General features: G+C 36.6%; 1 protein-coding gene and 1 non-coding gene across 6 annotated transcripts in view; one reads left to right on the plus strand and one right to left on the minus strand.

Annotated features, from left to right (window-relative positions):
• The window catches only part of LOC106073385 (KICSTOR complex protein SZT2-like), a 118,027-nt gene extending 115,457 nt beyond the window's left edge, over positions 1–2,570 (plus strand). For all 5 annotated transcript variants that reach the window (XM_056028410.1, XM_056028411.1, XM_056028412.1 and 2 more), the window contains 2 exons: positions 113–181; positions 950–2,570. In XM_056028410.1, the coding sequence (XP_055884385.1) occupies positions 113–181; positions 950–1,099 (219 nt within the window). In that variant the 3' untranslated portion in view covers positions 1,100–2,570. The remainder of the gene's footprint in view (positions 1–112; positions 182–949) is intronic.
• A 6,978-nt stretch (positions 2,571–9,548) lies between these two features.
• Trnai-aau (transfer RNA isoleucine (anticodon AAU)) lies at positions 9,549–9,622 on the minus strand. The gene has a single exon. It is a non-coding gene; the product is annotated as a tRNA-Ile (tRNA).
• Positions 9,623–9,752: the final 130 nt, after the last annotated feature.

Raw genomic sequence — 9,752 nt, forward strand, 5'->3', positions numbered from 1 at the left:
GACAATAACCTACTTGTATCCAGTTAGAATGAGAAAAATCTTTGCAGGATTTACTCTGTATTTCGACTAACACTAAGCAAGTAATCATAAAAAATTTTGTTGTTGATTACAGGTGGTGTTTAATGCTAATAATTTGGACATGTTTTTCATGCTGTCTCTGACTGACTCAACTCAAAAAATGGTATAGTTCATAATTCACTTTTACACTTGTTTTACAGTTTCAATTAGCAGCCTTTAGTTAGCATGCATAATCAAGTGTTTAATATATATGCAAGGCGTTAGTAGCAACTTTAATTTACAAATCTGAATATCCTTGCAAAAATATTGTTTTTATACTCAGTCACAATTTCAACAAGAACACAATTGAGTTGGTTACTATGAAGTCAGACTAATACCCATGACTAGGCTTTTATGTTAATCTATTTTAGTTTCATTCTCTCAAAATGTGCCCCTAAATATTTGCTACTTCCTGTAAACAAGGGAATCCTTACTTCCTTGGTCACCATGACCTGATGGTGTGAAACTGGCATAAATGTTTCTTTATTTCAAGATCTCTTCATGATTACCCGATTTTCTCTGATAAGCTTTATTTCTTGCTAGTATACTAGATGTAAATCTTTTACCAGTGGCACCCTCTAGACAAAAGAAAATTGTGTTAGCCACCCTCTAAGCCATCTGGGTCTGGGGGATCACTTTAAGATTATCCTCATGTTAAGCTAGATGTCTTGTCACAAACTTTTTTCATTTCTCATGCAAAAGTTGCCAACATAAGAATGTACAACTACTATTAAACATGTAAATGCAAAGTAAAGTGTATGTGATAAAACTAAATGAACTCTACATAGGCTTAAATATGATTTAACATTTAACCAAACTACATAGTTTGCTGATGTTAAGCAATGACTCTTTTGAACACTATAAGACATCCTATGATTTTATGTTTCTATAGGAGCTGGGTGTCGTCACCAAAGAGACTATATCATTGCAGATCAAGCAATCTTCCTACATACACAATGTGCCTCTATACAGTTTACAAGCCTATGTGGAAGAAATCATCAATGTTTGCTGTTATCAAGTTTGGGCGTCAATGACTCAATAAAATATGTATGTGTAATACAAAATTGTGCAACTGTATCTATGCATTACTCAATTTAAAACCCCTTTTTTTTATAAAAGTAATGACTGGTTTCATCCATTTAAAATATTTTGTGCAATTTTATTTTGAAATATTATGGAGGGTATAACTATTAAAATATTTGTATCTTATAATTCATTCCATTTATTTTTTCTTGGAATCCACCATATATATTTATACATTTACATTTCATTAACATTGATGCCAAACATTTAGAGCTAATAAATATTCACTTTGTTCATGTATAAATTCTAATTGTTTTGCCTTTTGGGCTATATTTCACATTCTTTTAGATTTTAATTTCTGCAACAGTTATGTAATAATGAAAGATTTATACTAGAAAAAATGTATCTATCATACCAGTTATGTACCCTGTACATGTGTGATAATTGAAAATGTCTCAAAGGAATAGAAATTATTTGCAAAAGAATCTTTTCTTATGTAAACATTAAATCAATGGAGCACAAAAAAGAACATGTCACTTTATTTAACTGGCTTTTGCTGCTTTCTCATCATGCTCAAAGATTGGTTTGTTGATCAGGCCAAGAAAATGATGTAAATATTATAGGCTCTATTCCTCATAAAACAGATGGAGTTGAATGAAATGAATAGTATAATGGATGTGTTTGAATTTATAAAGATGTATCCCATCACTGATAAGACAGGATTCAATTTCTTTATAACATATAAATGTACTGTCATAGATTTTCTTTTTCGTTGATTGTTTTTGGATTGGCATGGAAGCATATCAGAGTTGACTAATTAGAAAATATTCTCAGCCATACTTTTTTGTCTGAGAAATAATATACTTTAAAGATATTAATGTGGTGCCTGCCTATAGTCTTTCAGTCGCATAACTAAAATGTTGATATTATTTTTTGTGTCTGTTTTTTGTTGTTGTTTTTTTTCTAAGTTGTTGAAGCATTTTTGTGAGTTAGAAGTATTGTTTTCTATTTCCCTACTGCTGTTAATAGAGTCTTAGCTGGTAATCTGTTGGACTAACTGATGTTAAAGCTAATATATTATTGAGGAGATATTATCCTAATGGCAATTTAACTTTTTAAATCTTCATTTACATTTTCTTTCATTTTTTTTTATATAAATGAATTGTATGATCAATATCACTGTGAGAACATATTTTTGGAATTAACTTCATTAACTTCATTACTTCCTGTTTTGATTTTCTTTTAAATGAAATTTATGTTGACAACTTATAAGTTGTTACTAAGAGTAACTGCCCTTCTCATATTATTTTCTTTTTATTATTTGCTAATGTGTGAAAAAAAAAGATGTATTATTCTGTACATATTTGCAAAGAATGAAGCTTATTGCTGTCTGTTTCTTGATGGCGTAATTCTAAACATGACAATTTACGTTAGAATGTTGTTGAAAAAGATAAAAGCAAATAAAATGATGTATGCCTTGATTGAGAAAATGTGTTTCATTCATTCTATGCTTAAAGCTACATCATTCTTTTGACTTCCTCCCTATGTCATCCATGTTCCTCTTTTCTTTCTTTCCAATGCTCATAATGATATTATTGGCCTATGGTATATCTGAATCTTATACGTACAGTAAAGTTTATATGTTATAAACCATTGTCCTCAATGAAGGATAAGTGCAGTATGTTATATGACCTCACAAACCAGGTTGCGACTTGCATATTTTCCAAAATCTGATGCGGACAAAGTCATTGTCCACCAGGAGTATTTTTTTAAACATAATGCTTCATACAACCACAATATACATCAATGTGTGTAACTCAGAGGTCAAAGTTACTCCCCAATATTAAAACCACATTTGGCAACAGGGGATCATTGAATTCTTTGTATTAATTTGAAAGAGATCTAGATGTAAGAGATGGCACATAGTTCCATGTGTAAAGTAAAAGGCATTTGTTCAGCTAGCTAATGGAAGTCAGTACACTAGTACACATAACAACAGTGTCTTAAAATGTATATTTGGATATTTTCATGACTCACAACCAGCTGACTTTATGTAAAGTTGATATTTTGTTGAATGAAAACTACAAAAAGTATAAAATTATTTCATCGCCATTTTTTTTTTAAATATGCATTATAGCATTGTACCAAGAGATTCAGGATTTACTGAGTGGTAGAGAACAAACTGTAATGCTAAATGGCTCCAAATCAAGCCCAATAACAGTAAACGTAGGTGTACCTCAAGGAACAGCCTTAAGCACACTACTGTTTGCAAAATGAACTGCATTAATTTAGGAGCAAAAGTTACTATTTGTTGAGAGTTGAGGAAGGGAGGGGAGACTACCGCACCAAGCTGGAAGACTGTATTAAGACAAGTGACAGGCGTGGCCCGGCGTGGGGTATTATGAACAAAATGGCAGGAGCAAAAGTCAAATGTAATACTTGCTACAAGAGACGACAAAACATTATCCAACGAGTTAAATGATTTCTATTGTCGTTTTGACACTATTGATTTTAATTATCTAAGACTCAAAGCCCTTGACGATGTCAAAGTTAACAACTGTTTAGAATTAGTGATTACTAAAGCGCAAGTCTGCAATATTTTCAAAAACATCAACCCGATGAAAGCTGGTGGGCCTGATGGAAAAAAGGGCGAATCTTAAAAGAATGTGCTGAACAACTAGCTGAACCTTTCCTAGAGATTTGTTCCACTTCATTACTAGACCGAATAGATACGAAATGAAAATGACCTGAAACATTTCTTTTTAGAAACCTGTGCATCTAGTACTTACATTCATTAATGAGATATCTCAAAGTGGTCTGTTTTTATACCTTGGAAAAGAGCTTCCCATTTCTCTACTTAAAATGTGAGCAACTTTGGACTAGCTTCTAACTACTCTATTTCTTGCCTCTTTTAGCTACTATTCCCATCTATCCTCCAAAGTCTAGTTTAACAATCTTTTTTTGTCGCGAGTTCTACACTTTGTGTCGGCGGGCAGGATAGAACCACGTCGAGGGCCGGATCTGGCCCGCGGGCCGTATTTTGGTCATCACTGGTGTACATTGTAATGTAGTGTAATAAAAGTCGAAGTTGTTCAAAGCAATATTGCTTGAACTCGATCTGAGCTAAGCTTCTTTCTTCCGGTCATCCACAATGGAGGGCTCTCTAACATCTCCACTTGAACTCGATCTGAGCTAAGCTTCTTTCTTCCGGTCATCCACAATGGAGGGCTCTCTAACATCTCCACTTGAACTCGATCTGAGCTAAGCTTCTTTCTTCCGGTCATCCACAATGGAGGGCTCTCTAACATCTCCACTTGAACTCGATCTGAGCTAAGCTTCTTTCTTCCGGTCATCCACAATGGAGGGCTCTCTAACATCTCCACTTGAACTCGATCTGAGCTAAGCTTCTTTCTTCCGGTCATCCACAATGGAGGGCTCTCTAACATCTCCACTTGAACTAGATCTGAGCTAAGCTTCTTTCTTCCGGTCATCCACAATGGAGGGCTCTCTAACATCTCCACTTGAACTAGATCTGAGCTAAGCTTCTTTCTTCCGGTCATCCACAATGGAGGGCTCTCTAACATCTCCACTTGAACTCGATCTGAGCTAAGCTTCTTTCTTCCGGTCATCCACAATGGAGGGCTCTCTAACATCTCCACTTGAACTAGATCTGAGCTAAGCTTCTTTCTTCCGGTCATCCACAATGGAGGGCTCTCTAACATCTCCACTTGAACTCGATCTGAGCTAAGCTTCTTTCTTCCGGCCATCCACAATGGAGGGCTCTCTAACATCTCCACTTGAACTCGATCTGAGCTAAGCTTCTTTCTTCCGGCCATCCACAATGGAGGGCTCTCTAACATCTCCACTTGAACTCGATCTGAGCTAAGCTTCTTTCTTCCGGTCATCCACAATGGAGGGCTCTCTAACATCTCCACTTGAACTCGATCTGAGCTAAGCTTCTTTCTTCCGGTCATCCACAATGGAGGGCTCTCTAACATCTCCACTTGAACTCGATCTGAGCTAAGCTTCTTTCTTCCGGTCATCCACAATGGAGGGCTCTCTAACATCTCCACTTGAACTCGATCTGAGCTAAGCTTCTTTCTTCCGGCCATCCACAATGGAGGGCTCTCTAACATCTCCACTTGAACTCGATCTGAGCTAAGCTTCTTTCTTCCGGCCATCCACAATGGAGGGCTCTCTAACATCTCCACTTGAACTCGATCTGAGCTAAGCTTCTTTCTTCCGGTCATCCACAATGGAGGGCTCTCTAACATCTCCACTTGAACTCGATCTGAGCTAAGCTTCTTTCTTCCGGTCATCCACAATGGAGGGCTCTCTAACATCTCCACTTGAACTCGATCTGAGCTAAGCTTCTTTCTTCCGGTCATCCACAATGGAGGGCTCTCTAACATCTCCACTTGAACTCGATCTGAGCTAAGCTTCTTTCTTCCGGTCATCCACAATGGAGGGCTCTCTAACATCTCCACTTGAACTAGATCTGAGCTAAGCTTCTTTCTTCCGGTCATCCACAATGGAGGGCTCTCTAACATCTCCACTTGAACTAGATCTGAGCTAAGCTTCTTTCTTCCGGTCATCCACAATGGAGGGCTCTCTAACATCTCCACTTGAACTAGATCTGAGCTAAGCTTCTTTCTTCCGGTCATCCACAATGGAGGGCTCTCTAACATCTCCACTTGAACTAGATCTGAGCTAAGCTTCTTTCTTCCGGTCATCCACAATGGAGGGCTCTCTAACATCTCCACTTGAACTAGATCTGAGCTAAGCTTCTTTCTTCCGGTCATCCACAATGGAGGGCTCTCTAACATCTCCACTTGAACTAGATCTGAGCTAAGCTTCTTTCTTCCGGCCATCCACAATGGAGGGCTCTCTAACATCTCCACTTGAACTCGATCTGAGCTAAGCTTCTTTCTTCCGGTCATCCACAATGGAGGGCTCTCTAACATCTCCACTTGAACTAGATCTGAGCTAAGCTTCTTTCTTCCGGTCATCCACAATGGAGGGCTCTCTAACATCTCCACTTGAACTAGATCTGAGCTAAGCTTCTTTCTTCCGGTCATCCACAATGGAGGGCTCTCTAACATCTCCACTTGAACTAGATCTGAGCTAAGCTTCTTTCTTCCGGTCATCCACAATGGAGGGCTCTCTAACATCTCCACTTCAACGCTACATTAAGGGAGGTCAACTTTGCGTAGAGAATTCTGAGATAAGAATGACAAGATAGCTAGAGTAAAATAAAATAATGTCAATGTTGATGTAAAAAACTAGCCCATATCTAACACTGTATGTTGATGTAAAAACTAGCCTATATCTAACACTGTATGTTGATGTAAAAACTAGCCTATATCTAACACTGTATGTTGATGTAAAAACTAGCCTATATCTAACACTGTATGTTGATGTAAAAACTAGCCTATATCTAACACTGTATGTTGATGTAAAAACTAGCCTATATCTAACACTGTATGTTGATGTAAAAACTAGCCTATATCTAACACTGTATGTTGATGTAAAAACTAGCCCATATCTAACACTGTATGTTGATGTAAAAACTAGCCTATATCTAACACTGTATGTTGATGTAAAAACTAGCCTATATCTAACACTGTATGTTGATGTAAAAACTAGCCTATATCTAACACTGTATGTTGATGTAAAAACTAGCCTATGTCTAACACTGTATGCTGGTGTAAAGATTATATTAATCAATTCTAAAGAAAACTTTGCATAGGATTTGTTAATTCTAATGGAATATGTCTTCGATTCCGAAGATTAAGGATGAGTGCAGTGTTTCACGGGTTAATTGACGTTGTCTTCATCACCATGTTCACACATACTTTCTTTTCTACAAAAATACATTTGACTTACAAACACATTAATATTAATACATCGGTACAGTCCAAAGGCGACCACGGGAATTTTTTAAAGGGGGGTGCATTACCACCTATGGCTCAAAGCCGTATCTTCAATTTTCTTGTTACGGAGAATATTAAAGAAAAAGACTGATGCCCTATCTGCATCAATACCTATGTGATATTAAGTGCACTTTAAATATGTTTTTCATGAACAAACAAACAAAAAAACTAAACACGTAAACAATGTATTTACTGTACACGTTATTAAGTTTATCCGTGCGGCCCGTGCCTCCCAACGGTCGATCAAACAATAGCCTACTGCAAACGCTGACTGTGGCTGCCGAAACTATCAATAACTTTACTAATGAATTGACGATGAACGCGTCCTGCTGCTCGTATTTTATGTTTTCTTGCTGCTGCCAGTGCTCCGATGATCCAAATCAACATTTTGACTCAGACCATGGCATGGAAAAAAAAGTTATTATATTATATCTTCTATCGTAAACTGGTGGACGTGTTTCACCTGCTATTTTATCAAGCGCTAACACCGACCACAAATCCGCAAGCCGTTAATACATTTACCAAGATGAATGCAGTCTACACTCTTGTAAAAAGAAACTTTCATATTTATCACATCGAAAGACAGCTGGCAAGGATTTCTTCTCCAATGCAAAAATAAATAAATAAAAACATTTATCATATTCTACAACTTAAATTAATAGTAATAAATGCTATAATTAGTGCAAATGAAAACAAATCTTCACGACTAACATACTAAAGAATATTCAAACCCTTTAATGTGCAAAGAATTGCAAGCCTAAAATAAAGTAGATATATACATAGTCGGACATGAACTACAGATTAGCCTTTAAAGTTTATTACAATAGTAGTGTATCCTGACAACTGTAGCTCACTTCAGTGGAAGCACTACTTGTTTAGTTGCTGTTTAGAATTAATTAGGCCTAATTGATTGAAAGGTGTAATAAGATTGGTTAAAATCTGGCTACTCAGAATTCAGAGAGCACATACATAGTCGGACATCACTTACTCATCAGCCTAGGCTAGCCTATTACAACATTGTCTTATCTTTACAACTGTACTTCAGTTGCTACTTAGATTTTAATTGATTTGATGGTGAAAAAAAAAGTGGTTAGAATTTGGTTACTCAGAATTCAAGGGGGGGGGGGTGCATGCGCATCACCTTGTACCCCGCCCCCGGTGGGCGCCCATGGTACAGTCAATTGTATTATTTATTTATAAACGATTTTGCCGCCTTTACCTCCAAAAACATTAAAAAAAAAGAAAAAGAAAACGCAAAAGAAAATCCACGAAGACAGATGTACAAGGCGAAAAGACAATCTAAATCGACGATCAGCAGGCAATGGCTATGTTTGCGTTGGATGTGGCAAAATATGTAGGTCGCTGCTGGAACTCGAAGGCAAGCCTTATAATATGGTTCCCGGTCATTTCATCCCCGGTCACTTCATCCCCGGTCATTTCATCCCCGGTCACTTCATCCCCGGTCACTTCATCCCCGGTCATGTCATCCCCTGGTCACTTCATCCCCTGGTCACTTTATCCCCCGGTCACTTCATCCCCGGTCATTTCATCCCCTGGTCACTTCATCCCCGGTCATTTCATCCCCTGATATTTTCATCATCTGATCATTTTTATCTAACAAATTGTAATTTTAAAAATCATGAAATGAGCAATATTTAATGTATTCATTTTTTATTTAAATGACAATATTGTAACACATTAATGTTTAAGAGGAATTAAAGCAAAACTTATACAGGCGACATGATATCCCGAGGGTGGATGAACTCCGACTTTTTTAGAAAAAAATAAAACCTTATTTCAAGGCTAAAAATGTGCCCATTTTCAAGAAAGAGCGATTGAAAAATAAAATAAAGTGAAACATGGTCGTACTTTCACCACATCTTGGCCTTTGATGATAAGTTATCAGCGGCATGATCATAATTATTCTAATCGCACTTCTATCTCTCAAATGATTTTTTACTACTTCCACCAAACCTTGGCCTTCGATCCGGATAATATTATGATATTACAACCCCCACATCCAATAGAAGCGCTATAGCTAAGTACACACCCAGATTTACAATATAATATAAGATTTCTGATTAAGAAAATAAAGTGGAAGAGGAAACACAATAAACGCATTAGTAACAAGTCATAAAATGTCAAAAAGCATTCTACAGAATCATATTTATATATAAAATATTTAATTGGGGATGAAGTGACCGGGGGATGAAGTGACCAGGGGATGAAATGACCAGGGGATGAAATGACCGGGCATGAAGTGACCGGGGATGAAGTGACCGGGGATGAAATGACGGTCACCTTATAATATAGCCTATATAAATCCCTATATATAAAATGATTATAAATTAATTTTATATAGAAAAAGGGAATTAAACATTGCAGCATTGAGATATACGGCATCGATTCAGTGGTTCGTCCCATTAAATAGTTGTTTTACAAACATTTGCTAGTTCATTTTTTATTTATTTTTAAATTAAAAAAAAAAATAGATTTAGATTCTAATAAACTATTTAAAAATTAAAAATAAATATTTGGCCAGTATGGGGATCGAACCCACGACATTCGCGTTATTAGCACGACGCTCTAACCAACTGAGCTAACCGGCCATGCTGGAACACGCGAACTAAGTTGAATACATTGTAGAATAAAAGGAATTTTTAATCTTATAAAAATATAGATCTAGAATCTAGTAGTCTCGAGTCTAGACTCTACATTAGTCTACATCTAGACCTCTAT

The sequence above is a fragment of the Biomphalaria glabrata genome, chromosome 5, assembly GCF_947242115.1.
Source record: "Biomphalaria glabrata chromosome 5, xgBioGlab47.1, whole genome shotgun sequence".
In the NCBI taxonomy this organism is placed as follows: Eukaryota; Metazoa; Mollusca; class Gastropoda; family Planorbidae; genus Biomphalaria; species Biomphalaria glabrata.